This window comes from Manacus candei, unplaced genomic scaffold (assembly GCF_025592945.1).
Source record: "Manacus candei isolate 608988 ecotype Guabito, Panama unplaced genomic scaffold, ASM2559294v1 h1tg000076l, whole genome shotgun sequence".
NCBI lineage: Eukaryota > Metazoa > Chordata > Aves > Passeriformes > Pipridae > Manacus > Manacus candei.
In genome coordinates, this window is record NW_026138124.1 from 2015001 (window position 1) to 2035016 (window position 20016).

Here is a 20016-nt window from a genome sequence, read left to right on the forward strand (position 1 = left end):
CTCCCCTCCCAACAGTCCTTCACATCCACACCGATGGCTCTGCATCATTCTCTTTCTTTTCCTGTATTTGTAAATCACAGTGTCCTCTTGTAGCAGACTTTTTTATTGATTACTCAAGAAAGGTGGTTGAGCTTAATAGCAAAGCTGAAATGAGTCTTGAAGAAGTGCTATTCCTGCAGCATGATAAAACTGAATCCTATGAACATGAATAAAACTCACCATACACAACAACATCAACACCAAACTCATTGTAAAAGCTGGCAGGGCCTGTTGTTCCTGGGAGATGGGAAAACCTCCTGGCTCCAGACTAAGCTCAGTGGCGTCCACAGCCCTTCAGGATTGTCCCAGCATGGAGTGGGACTGGGCTGAATTGCTGGATCAGAGCAGGTCAGCAGCATTAACGAGCAAACTGTGGATGTAAGAGTGGGACAATGTGGATGTTTAGGGATTTATAAATTCACATAATTTAAGGCAATGAGGGTGTGATCTACTGTGACCTCCTGTCTAGCACAGGCCATATGATCTCCACTAATTAATTGTACTGCCTGGAGTACAGTAACTGTTGCTGAACGAGGGCACAAAATTTAGGCAAGGTTTTAATTTTTCATTACTGTTTTTTTTTCAGTTAGAGAAAATCTGCCCTGTTTTTAAGTGAAGAATGATAAATTATTCCCCATTTTTAGAATATGCACTAGTTTAAATTTATCTGCTTTTTACCCATTGCATCTTGTTATTCACTTGCTTCTTAGACTGAAGATAAAGCCTACAGAGGGTTTTGTGGGGAGAGCATGTTTGAAATCTCAGAGTCTTCCTATTACTAAATTTTCAAAGGAGACAAGAATTGAACTTCCAATCTTTTGGCATCTGCAGTCTATAGAAGAGAGGGAGCCCCCACCTCTCTAAAACATCCCATGTGCAATTCCAAGGCTCTGTATTCAGGGGAATATCTCTGGAGGAAGCAATGAATTTCCATACTCTACCTAATCCATCTCAAAACTGCAGAGCACAGGCTGAGCAGTTTAAAATTCCTTTCCAGATGCTGTACAGGATGCAGGTGCTGGGATCATCCAGTCAGAAATCCAGTGTGAATTTTTGCCTCTGGGATAGTGGTGACCACAAAAATCAGAGACATGAAGCTTCTGCTCCATCCAGACATCCCGTGGCCCCTCCTATTCCCAGGCAGACTTGTTTTGCAATCCCTCCTGTGTCAGTATGTCCTTTCTTTCTTGACAGAAGGCTCAGTGAGAAGTCCTGTGTTTGACATTCAGAGTGTCTCCTGGCCCTGACGTGGGGTTCCCCTTTGAAAGAGATAATTCCTGACAGTGGGAAGCCTCGGTGCCATTGCAGCTGGAGAAGGAGCCCATGGGCAGTCTCAGTGATGCTCAGGCTGCTTTAGCTACAGCCCTGCTTCAGCACAGTTGTTGCTGGCAAAAATCTTGCATTTTGCAAGACTCTCCTAGACAGATAATTTTTTGAGCACTGTGCTAAAAGCCAGCTATTCAAAGCAATCCCTTGCCTTGGCTGTGCCAGGTAATTTGCCACTGCTGATAACAGCCATGGAGCCTGTGAGAGCATTTATGATACAGGAGCTTTGGTCACTTAGTCTGGGGGTAGGTTAATGCAGCAGTGAAAAAAACCCAACAAAACCAAACATTTTTTGTCTAGCCCTGCCAGGAGAGCATTGCTGGTCAACTGAGGGCCTGGTGTTCCACAGTGGATAATTCTACATGAAAATGACTCTTAAACAAGATGTTTGGGTCTTTTCCGAAGCTGCGTCTGCAACTTCCTCACGAGGGGCAGAGGAGGGGCAGGGACTGAGCTCTGCTCTGGGGGGACCAGGGACAGCAGCCAGGGAATGGCTGGAGCTGTGTCAGGGCAGGCTCAGGTGGGATCTCAGGCAAAGGTTCTTCCCCCAGAGGCTGGTTGGGCACTGCCCAGGCTCCCCAGGGCAGTGGGCACAGCCCCAAGGCTGCCAGAGCTCAGGGAGGGTTTGGCTGATCCTCTGGGGCACAGGGGGTGACTCTTGGGGCTGGGCCTGTGCAGGGCTCAGGGTTGGACTCCGTGATCCTTGGGGGTCCCTTCCAACTTGGAATATTCTGGGATTCTGTGATTCTTCCATCTTTCTGCTCTGTATGTAGCCATGTCCTTGAGCACTGTGAATCCCAGATTTGGAAGAGAGCAGTACTGCAGAACAACATGGGAGCAGCAGCTTTTTCTCAGACCAGAGGAGGCACATGTGGGTTTATGGCTGGTTGCAGGAGGTCCTCAAGAAAAGAGAGCTGGAGGAAATCAGAAGTCACCCTTACTGGGCTGTTTGGACGTACCAAGGTGTCACTTCTGCCACTGCTTGTTAGTAAAAGGGGGGCCCCAGACATGGATGCCCTATTGGACAACGTCCCCCAGCTATCACAGGGAATCACAGAAAGGTTTGGATTGGAAGGGACCTGAAAGCTCATCTCATTCCACCCCCTGCCATGGACAGGGACACCTTCCACTGTCCCAGGTTGCTCTAAGCCTCGTCCAACCTGGCCTTGGACACTTCCAGGGATGGGGCAGCCACAGCTTCTCTGGGCAACCTGTTCAACCAGGCAGCTGCCAGCATTCTTACTTTTTCTCAGCCACTCCATTTGCATAACAAATGGCTGAGTTCAACTGATAGATCAGGGATATTATTCCTACCTCTAAATAGAGAAATGCAACTGTTGTTTTAAATTCATTTATTATAATTGCATCATTCTGGGAAAAAAAATAATGCATTCATTTCCCAATAAGAGATCACAGATTCCAAATTATAGAACTATGTAAGTCAAAAGGGAAATCTGAGCCAGGCAGGCCAAAGTGTGCCACTGTCTTTACAATTTATATTTACTTGCTCTACATTTAGAATAATCCTTCTCTTCCCCCAGGCCTAGCACAGACAATTTATCAATTTTACAAAAATGATAAAGGCAGCAATAAATAATAATAATAATAATATATAACAACTGTGCAAGTGATGAATTATAAAGCAGAGAGTGGAAAGGGGAATGAAACCACAGCACAGAAGCCAGTTTGCAGGGCTGAGTACACAGGCTGAGCTATTTTTCTGGCATTATGACAATGAGGAACATTTATGGGAGTTTGCAAACAGCTTAGAACACAAATCATTTTGTTTCAGGTTATATTTATAGGGCTTAGTTAAGGGTTTTTTAGTATCCATTAAAATCCAGTGTTCAGAGGTTTATAGCTCAGCTGTTAAGGTCTTATCCCTAAGGATCAATTGTTTTGTGTTGTTCGGGGAATTATTATTATCATTATTATTTATACAATTCAGTTTAACTTGTTTAGGCTAATGTGAAGATACAGAACTCAAAAGCTAGAGTTCTTGTTTGAGAAAGAAGATAAAAGGTGGCTTTTTGTTATTTATGTTTCATTTCAGATACGATTTCTGCAACTATTTTATCTTACCAATCAATCGAATCTCTCTTTGTGTGGGTTTCAGTAGCCATGTTGTGCTCAGAGTTGCTGCAGCCTGCAAAAGAGAGCAACCCCTGTGCAGTGTTATTGATGTTGTATTGCTGCTGCTCTCTGTTTGTTGCTCTAAGAGAAAAGAAAAATAATTTTCAGCTGAAATGATATAATTTTTCATAGGTCATGCGCTTTAGTTGGTAGAAGATGAGATCTATATTGAAAATAGTCATGGTGTGTCTAGGGCCTGATCCAAGTCTTAATGGTGTTTTCTTCTTCTTTGTTTCTTCCATTTACTGAGATTCTGTAAGAAAGATGCTGTATTATCCTGCACACTGTATAAACACACACAGTGAGAGTAACCAAATCCTAGGAATGTACCAGTTGATAGCCCAAAGAGATGAAAAGTAGAGGGGTTGACAGGAGAAGAGACTTAGTGACTTGCCTGAGGTGATCCTGATAGCCAGTGACAGAGGTGGATCTCCTGAGTCCCAGCCCAGAGCTATCTTTCCTCCATCATCTTGCTTTTCAACCCACAGTGAAGTATTTTTGGTGAGAGGTGAGTCAGATCCAAAGAGTATTGCTGGATCACTCTCAGTTAGGTGGATATGGAGGGTTAAGGACCTGACATGTAGGAAAAAGGGCAAATAAGATATCTTATAGTTATGTTTCATAAACAAACACAGGGGCAGTGAACTGTGTACCTTGAGAAAAAATATTTCAAATTCTTAAGTGCATCTCTCTGTGGAATTAATACCGTGGCTGTCCTTATTTAAATCATTTCCTGTCGTATCCACCTTCCTTTGTGGCAGTATTTCCCAGCTGTTTCTTGTTTAATTCTAAATATTCATGACATTAATTCTATTTAAGTCCTATGCTGTTATCTGAGACAAAATGTCAACATTTTATGACAAACTCCTGTATCCACTGCATAGAGTGTCCCCAAGGAACCTGTTTGCTGTAGCTGACTATCAATCTCTGATGGAAAACCTGATTGACACCAATAAAAGCTTGGTAGTTTTCATTTCCCCATTTAAAATGATCCAAACAGCTCAATAGCCATCTGAGATCTTTAGAGTGTTTTTAGCCTGTACATAATTCATCATCTCAATTATTGTGCTTTTTTAAATTCTAATTTTGGAATGTCAGAACTTCTCCATCAGGTCAATAGAGCATCCAGCTCTTTTTAGCCTTTCCTCTCGTGGTGCAATCACACAGGACTTCAGGTTCCTTTTGGGCCCTGGAGAAGCATCTTTTCATCCTCTTTGCTTCCTGCCACAACCCTTTATATGGATTATTCTTTTTACTTGGCTTTATGAACTATCAGCTCTGGACTGTCCAAGATCTGTGATACATGCAGGGGAAAACAAGTTGTTGCCTCCAACCTCTTGATTCTGCTTTCCAAGTTAACTCAGCCCTCACTTAGTTGTTGGGGTGGTTTTGGTTTTTTTTTGGTTGTAATTTCTATTTCTGGCAGCGATGAAGAAAGGAAGAAACTCTCAGACCCCAGATTGTGAATGTAATGCTGACAGTAAGAAAAACATTTAAGAGGAGTCTCTGTGAGATACTGAGGTCAACATTTGGCCATCTGGCAGTTGGGAACAGCCATGTGTGAAGGCACGCCAGGCACCTGCTGAAGGCAGAGCTGCAGTAGCAAAGCCTTCAAAGATTTGCTGGCTGCTCTCAGCCATCGCATGGGTTTCATTTGTAGCTTCTCTTATCGAGCACAATTTCTAAATGAGGATGGTTGCTTCACTTTAAGGACGTACAAATGACTTGCCCTCACCTGTCAAGCATGATCCTTGTATTTTACCAGGCCCATTATGAACGCAATCTTTCTGTCGAAAATTTGCATACCTCCTTTCTTGAAAAGTAATGACAGCAATTTCTTTCCCTCCGCTCACTTTCTGAGTGTCTCATTTAGCAGCACCTGGGAAACCGACAGGCACAGAGATGAGAAGTGAAAGAGAGCAGTTGATTAAATCATCATCAAGTCGGGCCTCAGAAAGTCAATTCTGCTTCCCGTCTGCAATGATATCCTTTTATCTTAAAGTAATGAGCTATGGCACTTTTGCATCCGGTAATGCGATAAGTTCTATTAGCATGTTCCATTTGCTTCACAAGCAAGGGCAAGTCATTTCAGCAAGCTCATATCACTGCAATCAAAGCAATTGGCTTCACAGGCAGAGAAGAAAGAGGAAAGGCTCAGGGTGATTTTTATGGATCACAACACAGTGGAAAAAATAGATTCTTGTATTATTTTAACCCGTAACATGCTTTGCTTCTTGTCCATCAAGATATTTTTATTTCATTAGCCTGTAAGTATCTGGAAGACTCAAATTCCAAACAGAACTCATGAGCTAAAACCAAGAGTTCTGAAAAATAGGAACCTTTTCTTATACAGATAACACTGGCTAGTGTAGTATTAGGCACTGACTTCATTAACCACTGATTAGTTTAAGTCTTTGCTATTGAATTGGTCCACCAGTGTAAATGCACATTTGTATTATTATTTACTATTATTTATTTATTGAACCCTGACAAAGTACTCATGAGTTGAGAGGATGCTAAAAATGACATTACACACTGCAAATTGTCATCAGTTGAGAGGAGGCTAAAAATAACATGACACACTGCACGTTGCCTACAGCAAGCAAGGCAGGTAAGGAAGCAGCAAAAGTGCATTCTGAGTCCCAGAGCCAGAGGCATGGAGGCATTTTTTCATATGAGCATTGAGGAGCTGAGGCAGAGGCTTCATCCTTTTATTGCAACAGAGGAATGACTTCCTAAAATCAAGATTTGGGGGGATGTGGCCCTCAGTGCCTGGTACCCAGTTGGTCTGGTGGGATTTGGGTGCCTGAGGTGCAGCAGGCACTGTCTGAGGGTGCTGAGCTGAGTAATGTGTGGTATCCTTAGTTTTCCAGTGGTACATCTGGAAAGCACATTTAATCCTCCACTGACAGTGGTGGGAGCATCATCCTGCTCTTTGGGGGTGGCTGGATGGGCCTGGAGCAGGTGTGGGAATGCTGGTTGGTGGCACTGTGAGGAAGCCACTGAGAGTGATAACTGGGGGGAAAGAAGTTGTACTTTCCCAAGAACTGCAGTCCCAGCTCAGTTTCCAGGGAGTAAAGAAAATGTGTTTCTTACAGGGCTGGTTTCTCTCCATCCTTCTCCAGGGCTGTGCCTGGAGGTGCCTGAGGATGCCAGTGACGTGTCCCTGGGGTGACACGGGGCCTGTGCAGCCAGGAGGGACAGAGGGGGACAGCTCTGTCCCTGGCAGCCCCCAGGCAGGTCCTGCTGCTTCCTGAGCCGTGCCCAGCGAGCCCCCCAGTCCCTCCCATTGACATACAGCCCCGAGCCTTCCCCTTCAGGTGATATCCCTGGAAATACAGGAGTCAGCACAACAAAATCAAACCTCAGAATAGGACTTGTGTTTGGGTGTCTTTTTGGAGGGGAATCCCCCTTGGCTTTGCAAAGAAGCTCCCTGTGGCCTACCAGGAATATATGTGCCTCCCATCACTTCCCAAGGATATAAACACATCCTATAGAAGTATAAAGGCCATCATCTTTATCATGGATAGCAATTCAATTTTAATACTGAGAATATAATTCTTTTCCACCAAACCATTGTTTTGTTGATGGTAGAAGTAAAAGGAGCCGCTAATTGTGTCATTTTTCTATGTGGAACAATCATAAAAGTCCTGGGAGTGAAGAATTAAAAAGAGTTAGAGCTGAAAGGGGTTCTAAGTTCTGAAGTTTGTCAGTTTGTCATTGGTGGAGAGATGGACAAGAATATTGTAAATGTCAGTGTGAACATGGCTGAGGTCTGAGTTTTCCCTCCCATTTTCTTCAGATTTCTGAAGGGGGCCAAGATAACTTCAGATGCCCAAGGCTGATATGCTTCATCTGAAGTGAAGTATTTTGGATAAAATGGAATTCAGATTAAAGGTCGACATTGCAATCTTTTGTCCAGACTAAGGTAATTTGTGCAAAATGGGACTTTTTGGTGAATAATCTGTAATTTTAGCTTTTGAGAAGGCAGACCTTAAACTTCTCAGACCATCTCTGTTTCAGAGTCATTCCTTACAGTGAATCACAGTGGATAATGGTGAGGAATTGCTAAGCAGACTGTGATGTTAACCAATTTGTGAGATGCTATATATAAGATTCCTTGGCAAGGAGCTCCATGCTGAATGCTACTTGCAGGCAAAGTCACAGACAAGAAGGAAAAAAGTGGAATTCTTGCTCTTAGTTTCTTTGTGACTCTGCCTGTCTCCATTTTATCAATTAGAAAATTGCCCATTTATTCCCTGTCTGTGTCTCCTTTCATCTAGGAGATGTTTTTTTCTCCTTTTTTCTTGGAAGCAAAGGTCTAATTGTGTAGCTAAAATACCATCTTTGCCCTTTCCAGGGCTGTCAGTTTGTCATTGGTGGAGAGATGGACAAGAATATTGTAAATGTCAGTGTGAACATGGCTGAGGTCTGGGTTTTCCCTCATTTTCTTCAGGTTTCTTTTCAGCAGACAGATGAGTAGAATCACTTTGTTCAGCGCTGGCGTTGCAGCAGCACTGACTCCTTTGGTGGCAATGATAAATGGCTCCAAGGTATGAAATAGCTGTTCCAGCAAAGTCCATTGAGCAGAATAGAGAACAATGCCCTCCTCAATGTCATTGTACATGAGATATTCAATGATTGCCACTTTTTGCACAAGAATGTGTTCAATCAGCAAAGTACAGAGAAATCCAGGGTGTTGCTTCAGCCTGAATGAGCTGGTGAGGTGGCACAGACCTTTACTCAGCTTGATTTGGACCAGGCTCTCTCAAGTTATTAAAATGGGCTCAAATTAGAGCTGCAGCCACATAGGGTGTCTGATTTTTGAATCGTGGCATTGGGATCAGGCTCACTCTGTGGGTGCAGTGGGGGATGTGCTGTGCATTTTAACTTTCTCCAGCTGGGGCAGGGCGTTGGGGAGGTGCAGCTGATCTTTAGCCTGATCTTCAGTTTTCCTTTTCTTCTGCAAAACTCCACAGCACTTACACCTCAAAGAGGAATTGGAAGGCTCTTTTTCCACTTCCCACTGCAGTCATGTGTGTGCATATTCCGGGCATCTGCTGCTTCCACAGTCCTGACCCATAGCAGGGTTTGTGTCTCCTCACCTGGGGCTGATTTCAGCAACAATTATTTGAATTTTGACTGCAGCACACATATGAAAATGCAAGTTTCCTGGGTCATTGACTGTGATTAGCATTGCTTAAGCAGGAAGTTGCAGAAGTACTGCCAGAGGAAGCTTGAACACTTGGCAAGTGTGTGTCAAGTGACGTGGTGGCTGGTGGCCACTTTGGTTCTCAAAGGGCTTGGAACAGTTTAAGTGGTAACTATGGCCACTTTGTGCAAGTCACTCAGTCTGGTCTCGTTATTACCCCTGATTATGTAGAAACTGGGAGCAACCTTAATGTTTCCATATGTCCTGTAAGGTTTTGTTCTGTGGAGCTAATTTTGGGCGAGCTTTCTTTGTCCTTTGCTTGGGTTTGACTGGTAGTGCTGTAGGTCCTTTGGGAAAACTTTTGAGTCCCCTCTGGCCAATACAAGACTTTAAAATAGCTATTGTGCAGAATCACTGAGGGGCCTGTCAGGCTTTGGTTTGAAAAGATCTCACAGCATTTTGGGCCATGCACATTTGAGAAGTTGGCCATGGGTGCTGTGGGTGCTCAGCAGTTCTGCTCCTCTGGCTTGACCTGAGCTGGGGGATGGACGAGGCAGTTTGGCTCTGGGCTCTTCTTTGGACATTTGGCTCTGGGCTCTTCTCAAGCCTGGTCTGTGGTACCTGTGATCAGTCACAGCTTGTGTTCAGTGTGGAGACAGTGAACGCCTTGAGCCTGAGAATCAGAGCAAGAAGCCTCTGTTTGTTCAGGTGTAAAATGTGTCTGCAGCCTCCTTGTCCTGGTTTGTCCCATTGTCACTCTCAGCTCTCGGTGGAGAGGGTGGCAGCTCTCCAAAAATCAGGTCATGCTATCTCCCAATGATATTTTGGATTCCCAGTTATTTTCAGAGCATTCCAAGGCAGCCTGTGCACAGAGCCATGGTTTCCTGACACAAGACATGAGAGAGCACTGAAAAATGAGCTTTTTGTAATAGACGCGAAATACTAAAACTCAGCCCGAAGCTGAGGCCACTACAAAGTATTTCCATCACTTCAATTCCTAAACAGTCTGGTGCTCTGAGAACCACAAAGCACTTAAATCATTTTACTTCTTCCTGTGGCTCTGGGAGGTAGAGAAATGCTGGAGGAACTGAGGAATTGAGCGAGCAGGGCAGACTCGAGCCTTCAAATTGACCAGTAATTCTGAATAATCAACTTCACGGTTGTCAGCTTTGGTTTCCAGAATGTGTTCTCCAACTGTGAGGCTGCAGGAGATGGAAACACTTTGTGCTTTAGCACCTCTGGGGAGAACAGGCATGCAAAAATGTGAAGGAGCACATCAGAGCTCGGGACACTGGGGCTGTGTGTGAGTGCCTGCCTGTGGACTCTCAGGCCTGGGATGAACAGTTGCTCCTGTTCTGTTTCCAGGTTGGGTAGGAAACATCTTTCTTCTCTCTTTTTGGCATTACCCATGCACATAAATTGTCTGATTAGTGGATGTGCAGAACATGCCCATGCTGTGAGTATCCTACACACAGACGTGGGTGGGTGCTGCACGTAAACACAACCCCAGTGCAGTGCTTAGAGCCCTTTCCTCCTCTCCCTGCTTTTTTATTTCCCTCCAGCTTGTCAATAAAATGTTGCTGTTGGCCCAGGAAAGTGCTGCTGGACGGTGGGTCCTCCCCTGTGTCCAGCCCCTCTGGATGAGGGCAGTCACTGCCCAGTGCAGGGGCTGCTGCCGTGTCCACGGAGCCGGGCTGGGCAGAGCTGTTTGCTGAGTGCATTTATTGCCTTTGCATAATTTATGAACTGGAGGGGTTTGACCATCATTCGTCTCTGCCAGAGGCTGGCACGGAGGGCTCTGGAGGCTGGAGCTGTAAATTGGATGGTGCACTCCTGCTGAGCTCACAGCAAAGTCCTCGGGTCAGTGTGGGAATTTAATACCAGGAATGGAAGTGTTTTCTCCGAGTGCCATGTGGGCTCTGAGCAGCAGAGACTGTTCTGGCAGCCACGCTGAGTGGCCAAATCACAGAGCTGTCAGTCACTGGGCACGTTGTGGAGGGAGCAGGAGCATTTTTAATCGGCTTGGCATCCGTGCTGCTTCCATAATGGACACCAGTAGGTCTCAGTCCTTCGCCATATGCTTAACTCTGGAGACAAGGTGCTTCTGGGTATAGCAGTAATTATTTGATGTGGAATTAAGCGGACCTTGAAATTAGAACTGGACTGTCGGAAAGCAGCAGGTTTAACACTTTGGTGGAAGCAGCTTCCCACCGACACCACTCTCTGCAGATCCACTCGGATTCAGGATGTTCGTTGGCAAATTCAGATGTCAGTGCTGGCAAGCTCTCTGCTCCCCAAGTACCTCAGCGCTGCAGGGAACACAAAACCCTGAGCTTTTCCAAGCTTATGAGAGGGAAAAACTACAGCAGAGGAGAGATTCCTTAAAGCAGACAGAAAATGGGGGGAAAGGAGAGGCAGCAGAGCGCCGTGAGCACAGCTGGGTCACAGGACACATGCACATGAACACTGTGGCTAAAAGGGAATCATTCTGGCATGCTTAGAGATCCACTCTTTGCCCACTTTGTTTTGGATTCAGGTGTATGATCAGGACTTAGAGTTTGCCTGGAAGGGACACAAGCAAATGAAGCAGTTGCTCCTGAGCTGCCTGGTTTGGGGATGGGCCTGTGCAGGGCTGAGGGTTGGACCCGATGATCCTTGTGGGTCCCTTCAAACTCAGGAGATTCTGTGATTCTGTGCTGTGATTTTCACGGATGAAAATCCATGGGCAGGTTTGCTTCTTTTTGTAAATGTAGGGCCTTGCTCACCCTCACACCAAAACCTCATACGGGCAGTCATGATGAAGTCAAAATGCACAATATTTACAGGGTAAGGAATGAGTTCTTTATATCAAAGCCATGCTGTTCTAGAAATGTGCAGTTTTCCTTCTGTCAGTTAAGTACACCCTTCACTTGTTTGAACATTGTGTTTTTCAAAGTTCAAGCTAAAATTGTCCCATATCTTCATGTTCTCTCTCATTTGTTTGCAACCAGAGTATTTAGGTACAACTAGTGCTGTATAAATAATTTCAGCTATTAAAAAAATTTCACTTCCATTTCTATTTGGAATTAGCTGCACGAAGATTGTAATTTTATCCCATCTTAGCTTCATTTAAAATTAGTTGAAAAATACACAGAAATAGTTCCAGTTTTAATTTGTTAGTGTGTAGCTCAGTGGTGTGGGGAAGGTACCTTTTCACCCCCTGTTCTGATGAAGACAAGGAAAAAGGCCAGTGAAACAGAAAAGTTATAATTAAACAGCACATAGATGAGTTGATTTGTGCAAATCAAGTACATGTATTTGTGGGTGTATTTGGCTCTGTCTATTCACATCCCACTGTAGAGTTAACCTTTGGAATTCACAAAATATAACTAATTTCAAAGCAATTTGGTTGTCATATGAAAATACTCAAAGATGCATTAAATATGATATAAATACAGAAAGGGCTTAACTGAGGGCTGTAATAACCCAGTCAGCTGGTCCTGGGGCTCCTGTTCCTTGGAAACATCTGCAGTTAGATCTGCAGAGGTGTGAGTTCACCCTTGGGTGACACAGACAATTCAGTCCTCTGGAACCTAAAATTGTAGATTTAAACAAACCAAACCCACAGAATGAGGTGCAGTTACCCAGAACTGAGTGGGATGGATCAAACCTGTGGTTTTTTGAGTCCTATTTCCAGCACAGTTTTTGTTCTTCTAGCAAATGTAAATGTGTTTGGGGTTTCTGGTGCTTATCCCTAAGGAACCTTGACTGCTCTAGTCCTGCTCTATTTCTACTATAGTGAAAGTTATTAAAAAGTTGAGCAATGGCAGTTGATAATTATCAACTGTTTTGATAGTATTGATTTTAAATATCAATGCTGTTTTATAGCATTATAAGTGTTTACTGTTGGCATGTTCTTGCTTCCCTGTGAGCTCTGAATTCTTTAGCTCAGCAGCAGTAAGCAAAGCCACAGGGTGAACCTTCCATGTGCTCCTGGAAAGGGGCAGCCTTGCAAATGCCATGTCCACACCCTGCTGCCTGAGGAGCCTGTGGAGCCCATGGAGCCCATGGATTGGCAGTGTGGGGGACACTGTCCATCAAAGCAAAGCAAACCAGTCCTCTGTGACTGCTTTAATTCTCCTCTGATCCAGCTTTGGAGTTAAACCTGCACCATCAGCTCCTGTGCCCGTGGACTGAACTGACAGAGGGTTTTGCAAATGGCTTTTGGTGTTTGCAGAGCAATGTGTTCATAATTCAAACATACAAATGTATCCTCTTCCACAGCAAGGGGGGCAAATTCCCTCCCATACAGTACCTGAGCTTGCTCCTGGAGGTGCCAGAGGTGATGCCCAACGTTTATGAGTTATCAGCTGTCTTGTTCACACAAATATTTCTTCTTTTTTTTTTTTTTTTCTTTTGCTGTAGCAAGTTTTTCTTACCTGTGCTTTTTCTCTTTTTGTGTTTCAGTGTGACAGTGACAGTGATCAAGAAGAAAAGGTAAGAAAGAAAATCAGTATGGGAGCAAAACTAATTTGTTGGATTTGTTGGATTCCCTTATTCCTCTTAATCTTTTACTTGTTCAGTGTTTCTTTTTGGACTGATCTAAAGCATCTCTGTACAAAGAAAATACGTTCTTTAATTTAAATTTGGAATAGACCTCCAAGGAAAGAGAATTCTAATGAATATTTTGGAGGCTACACAATTCATCTTCAAGCATTTTGATGCCTCAGTTTGTGTGGGTTGTTTATGAACAGCAGCCTCACTACCAACCCTTTCCATGGCTACATTTCCCCTTGGAAGTTGTAACAGCAACTGAAGCTGTTTGTAACCCTCACTTTTTCACTTCTTAACACTTATTTAACCACTGTTAGCACCTGTTTTGCTTCTCTGCAGGCAAGGGTCTGCAAATTCAAACTGAAGTGTTGTGGTTGACATATATATATATGTATAAATATATATATTTTTTAGAAACAACATTTGGAAACTGTACATTAAGTCAAGTGACACAACTTGCTGCTAATTTTACCCCCCTACTTTTGGGTTTCTAAGTGGGAAAAGGGAAGAATGTCATACTGAAAGAGTCAGGCAATTGTCTCCAATGCTGTTTATTGTTTAGCAGACTAATAGTATTGAAGCACTGGTATCCACACTGATGCATATTTTATCCATTATTTTATGTTGTGAACAGACTAACCTTTTTTTGGCAAAACTGAAGTAATCATTGCAGAAAAACTGGTGCAATTTCTTTATTTCCAGGTTGGATTTTGTGACTTTTATTTGTATGTTGAGCCTTAAGGGATGTTTTGATAATGTAATGACTTTTGCCTCCTCTTTCACTGGATAAATTGGGGTATGGAAGTCGGGGGAGGGTAAAATAATGTCAGAAAATATTGTTCCTATGATAATGTTGAATTGTTTAGAGTTTCATGAGTGGTTCTGTTAACTAGCTCCAAGGCAAGCCAAGAAGAGGAGAGATGACCATGCTGGTGTGCAGCTCATCCAACAGACAAGTACAAATATGGTGTAAAATCTACAAGGAAACAATGAACACAGAAATCACCTTCCATGAATTTAATCAGTTTTCTACAGGATTTATGTAGCAGGAAGACAAGGAAATTCTCAAACCATTCTGTCTATAACCACCGAAGCTTTGCCCTTCAGCTTTTCCAGTAATTTCCCAAGTAGAGGATTTTTTCCTCATGTTTCTTAATAATTTGCTAACTATTTTAAAGAACCACTGTTTACTTTGAACTGCAGTGATTTTCCTTGCATAAGGGAACTAATCACTGGAGTTAATCAGTGTGACAACAGAAAGGGGAGGTTTTGTTGGGTTTTTGCACAGAATATTAACCTGCACTTTTCGATATGAATTTTTAATGCATTACCATTACATTCCATCCTGTGAAGTGATTATTCATTTTCAGGATGTTCCTTATGCAGTGGAAGATGATAAACTGAATTTCAGCTCCTATGTTTATGGCACCCAGAACTAAAAGTGTAATTTCCTGTCTCTGCTGCATTTATGGAGCTGAACCTCTGGCTGTTTCAGTGAATTTTTCTCCTGCAGCACTCCTGTATAAAAAGGCAGAGAGGCAGCTTTTGGGGATGGTGGGGGGATGCTGGTTCAGGAGACTTTCCACTACACAACACAAGAGAAACTCAGGATTGTACCTCCCACAGAATGTCTCTGCGGGCAGGATTTAAAATCCAGATGAGTATTTCATCTCTGTGATCCATATTTTGTCTTCCCCCTAATGAAATGAGTTTAAGTGCAGATCCAAATATCCCTAATAATTTAGGGTTTTTCAAATCCCAGAACCAGACCCAGCTTTGAGCTCTGTAGCTCAGGCCCAGTTCTGACAGGCTCACTCTGGCATATTTATTCAGGCTGTGCTGGCAGCCCAGGCAAAGATCTAAAGGCCTTGTTCTGCTGTTAATTTGAATTCAGCATATGTAGCCTGTTATAAAATGCGAGACATCATCATTTGAGCAGGTCAAGCATATTCAGATGAAGACAAATGGTGCTTATTTGATTTTCTTAAAATCAGGAAATGAAAAAAGTGCTCTCTGGAGAAATCATGTTCTGCCTGACTTAGATGATAGACCAAGGCATGTACCCCAGATAAGAACAGGCGCTCGTCGCTGGGTTTTATCTCTGAAGGACGGTGGGGACTGTCAGCTCGCTGACATGTGCATTATCCATGTCATTTTAAACAAAGTGACCTGTAGAAAAGTGCACTCTGCCGTGACGTGATAATGGGCTGTTGGATGACAGGTAAAGTACACACTATAAAGGAGGCTGTGCGTTATTCCTTTGTTTAACTGACAAGTAGAAACTTCTTTTCTTCAGACAGGCAGGATCTTTTAGATCTCTTTCAATAGGGCCCAGAAGATTTTTCGAATTCCTGCTCGAAATAAAATGACATTTTTTAGGATGAAAAATTCCCATGAGCACAATGCCCTGGGAAAAGTGAGGGCACCAGATCTCTGTGCGAGAGGTTGATTGTTTCATGAGTAGTGCCCAACATTCCCAGTTTCCATTAGTAACCAGGGGAGCTGAGGGTGCTCAGCAGGACTAGAAATTTGAAGATCCTTGACCCAAATGTCTTATATCATGGTGAAGGTATTGGCCTCCAGCTGTGGAGCTGCTCTAACAGAGAATTGTCAAGTTGCTCTTGGTCAGACCTCGCTCGGTGTATCTTGAGGATTGTGGAGCCTGCAATGTTTCCAGGAAGAGATCTATTTTTCTTTAGGACTGTCTCTTGCAGATTTTGCTACCCTGTAGTATACAGAATATAGGGTATATTGCTGCAAAGGAATTCTGTACTTGGTCTTCCGAAAATGCAAAGGAAGCAATTTTGCTTCATTTAGGATTTTTGAGGGCAAACTCACACTGATCCTTCTAGGAGATCTATGAGAGGTAGAAGTGATGCATGACAGCTGCATATTCCTTCTAGAATAAATAAGACCTGGCATCCAGAAAGACAGACCAGTGCCTTTGAATAAAAATTGGCAGGTTGGTCTGGTGAAAGGTGTGGCACAGATCGAGGGGCTGAAAGATGAGTGGGTTCAGGTCTGACTGGGTGGACCACTGTGAAGCAGGAGAATGCAGGAAGGAGCAGGATGTGGGAGGCTGAGGAGCAGATGGGTAGTGAGTGGTGGCAGAGTAGGAAAGGCAGCGTCTCCTAGGCTGGCAATGTTACTTTTTTCACACTCGAATGTGCCCCTCTGTGGCTGTGTAAATCACGGCTGAGATCTGATCTCTGTTAGGTGATGGCTGTGCCTCCAGTCCATCTTCCAGAGCCACTAATTGGGAGCCAATAGACAGAGGCACTTTCTGTCTGTGTCTGCCCTCACATGAGACATTTCTCCAGAGATTTCTCGGGAAGAAGAAACAAGGATATTTAATTGAAAAAATGATGCAGCCCCCGCTCAGCAGTACTGTAGCTAAGGCTGTGTCAGCATCTCAATTTTAAATGACATGGTTTGGGTGGATAATTTGTCTATTTATATAGATTCATGCTCCTTCACTTCAGTTTGACACACAGGACTGGACTGGAGCACTCAAAGTAGGCATTTTGCTCTCCTGTTGCTAAAAAGCCTGAAGAGGCAGCAGGTGTGTCTGTGGGAGAAGAGTGTACTTGGAAGACTTGCATCAGAGTGAGAAGCACTAATTCTTAGAGAGATGTCATTTTCCATCCTGGGATCCTTTCAGCAAATGCCACTGGGATTTCTTCCTGAATCAGAAAAAAGTATGGATCCCAGGGGGACTCGATTTTCTCCATTAAAAAGTCTGTCAGTCTTATTCTTTGAGCAGGTCTCCAGAGCTGATAATGTAAAATTAGGGCAAGCTATTGCACAGCTAACAAATTTAAGTGCAACTGTATTATCTTTTGATATCTCGATACAATCTTTAAGATTATACCCATGGTAATTAATACAATATTAAAAGCATAAGTGCAAACACATAATTCATCTTCTGGAAATCTTCTGGAAATCAAAGGAAATCTTGTTTGGAAAAGACATACAAAGAGCTTTGATAAGGAAGTCAAATGCTAAAGATGAGGTAAGGAATGAGGTACTGTTTTGTTCTCTGTCTCTACCATTTCCTCTCACTACTCTGTTTAATTAGACTGGTTTTAAAATTAAAGGCTCAATCTGAGGCACTTTAGATATTTTTCACTTAGGAAAATGCTTCGTTGATCCAGGGTTTGCAGTGTTCCCAGGCCTGATTCAAGAGGAGAGACCTTCTCCTTGCTGGAGTTGTATCCAACTTTGATGCAAAACTTAAAAAAATTACTGTAACTGAGGATTTAATTCTGGGTATATTTTAGGAGTACCCAATTGGTTTATGAGGCTCTTGAATACCATTAAAATGTGGTCTTCCAGGGCCCAGCAGAGTCTGGCTGGTGATGGCTCAGCCCAAGCACTGCCTGGTGTTCCTGCTGAAATGGGCTTTCCTTTGGGTGGGCTTGGTGTAGAATGGAAAGGGAGGACAGAGGTTGGTCAAATCAGTGGCTAAATTTGCAAAGTCTTGCCATATGGTCAGAGAGGGGAAGAATAACAAAGCTCCCCCAACCTGGGAGGGGATTAGGATGAGTGGTGCTGTGCTTGCCAAGAAACCTGTGCTGGTGGGAGCCTGTTCTGGTGTATTGCTTGTCAGGCTTCATTATTTTTGTCTTTGAAAGAAAATTTTCTTCTCTGAAGAGAAAAACATTGTGCCACTGAAAGCACCATGAGATCTGAAGAATGATATTTTCTGAATCAGGCTATTTTTAATGATAATGCTGATCTATTTGATTGCTTGTAAACCAGCTATGAAGCAAAGATTATGGCCTGGGAAATACCAGCTATGTCCAGGGAAAAGGGATGGCTATTTGTGTGTATCTGTATACACACCAAAGCTTCCTACCTGCACCCTCTGTATGTTCTTGCAGTGCTTTTGGTCAGTTATTTTGAGTATGGACTTTGGAGAGATGTTTTGGAGTAGTATTTGGGCAGATGTTTGTCCCCCCCAGTTCATTACACTGTATTTCAGTGTTTGGTAGTTAAATATCCACTCATACAAGTGTTTATATGTTTATGTGTGGGTTTGTGTAGTTGCTTTTGAATGTGTTTCTAGATATGTTAAAAAAACCCCACAGTTTTTAGCCCAACTTTACAAACTAAACTTGTTTAGGTAACAATAAATGCTCTGCTTTATCTATTCTAAGAGGAATTTAGGAAGGGCCTGCTTAAACCTTTCAGTACCACAGAATAAATGCAAAGTTTGTTGGTCATGAACTTCATGAGCCATTTCCTCCTGCCCAGCAGATCTGCAGCGTCCTGCCTAGTTGTTTCTGTGCTAAATTTACAAAACATCATGTTTAGCTGAGCTGGCCTGTGGGGCTGAGGCTGCTCTGTGTTCCCTTCCCTGCAAAAGATGTGCAGGACACACCAAATTGTCCTTTCTTGGGCAACAGAAAGAACCCAGAGCAACCCCACCACAAACTGTGCTGCAAAACAGAAGACCAAATTAAGCAGCTGCTTTGCAGAGGGCTGTGTTCTGTGGATTCTGCAAAAGCTTTATCATAAATGGATTAAATGGTGATGGAATTGCTTTATGCCCTCATCTATTACACAGGACTGCGTTTACAGACGAGTGCAATCCACTCCCATGTTGGGGATTTTTTAGTAGGATGCTTGGAAACAAAACTGTATTTGGGATATTTGGGATAATTTTTCCTCACCCCTGGGAGGAATGAGAGAAGGGAAGGGTTTGAGTAGCACTTGAGGGGTAAAATGCCCCCCTGGATGGTGCCAGGGCTGCAGCAGAAGGACAGCTGGGAGCCAGCTACATTTATACATGGCCACCACCATGGCCATACAGTGATATAGGAATATCTGTACTCTTCTTACCACTTAAAACTCAACCAGGGCTTCAGTTTGCTGTTTATGCACTGCTGATGTATAAATAATAAATTATAATTTACCTAGTCTGAAAAATTTTGGTCATAAAGGGAACTCTGAGCATTTATTGAGCTGTTGAAAGAAGGGCATGTCATCAGAGCTGGGTTTTTTTCATCCCATTCTTCAAACTGAAATATAGGAAGATGGGGGTGATTTTTAGAGGAAAACTTCAAAATGAGAAGTGTGTCACCTCCAGTCTAGTAAGACAGCCTGAGGAATTAGTGTGTGGCCTTAGGTTGTGTGAGACATTCCCTGGCTCTCCCAGCCAGGGAGCAGAAAGGATGTAGCCTTGGGAAACCAGTGGAAAGGAGCCTCCATGGGGTTGCAAGGTCCTGAGGCTCAGGAAGGGGATTGACTTCAACATGGGGGTGGGATTCTGTGTGGGAGCTCTGGGAGTATTCATGATGGGAGACTGCCCTCCCCAGCCTGCAGCTCCCTGGGGCTTTACGGGGCTGGTTATGGCTGGTACATAAAGGCTGAGTAGCTGTCAGGCCACTCAACCCCCTCATGCACTGGACTCTGGGAAGGGCAAAGGGATTAGTCATGAGAAATCTGGATTCTTGAAAAAACTCCTTGGGTGGTGGGTACCAACCACCATGTTTAGCAAACATGGGGAAACTGGCTGAGATTTTAATTGGTTACTTCAGGTCATGGGATACTGCTGTCTGACTGTTTGGCATATATTTATTTTGGCTAAGGAGAGGATTACAGAAATCATTTCTCAGTGCTATTCCTAAAACTGTTTCTGCAAAGCCAGGATGTTTCCCATCAGGGCGATTTATGCTGCATATTTGTACAGGTGTTGTCTTTTTAACTCTGGAAAATGCAGCACCTTAAACTTGCCCCAAGGGTGAAAGATCACCCAGACTTTATATGCTATCGAGGCTCAGGCAATCAGGAAGTATTTCTTACTGTTTAAGGCCCATTAGGAGGAAAGA

General features: G+C 43.5%; 1 protein-coding gene across 5 annotated transcripts in view; it reads left to right on the forward strand.

The window, feature by feature from the left end:
* Positions 1-20016, forward strand: part of AUTS2 (activator of transcription and developmental regulator AUTS2) — a 766509-nt gene that overhangs the window by 512577 nt on the left and 233916 nt on the right. For all 5 annotated transcript variants that reach the window (XM_051809512.1, XM_051809510.1, XM_051809514.1 and 2 more), the window contains exon 5: positions 13097-13126. In XM_051809512.1, the coding sequence (XP_051665472.1) occupies positions 13097-13126 (30 nt within the window). The remainder of the gene's footprint in view (positions 1-13096; positions 13127-20016) is intronic.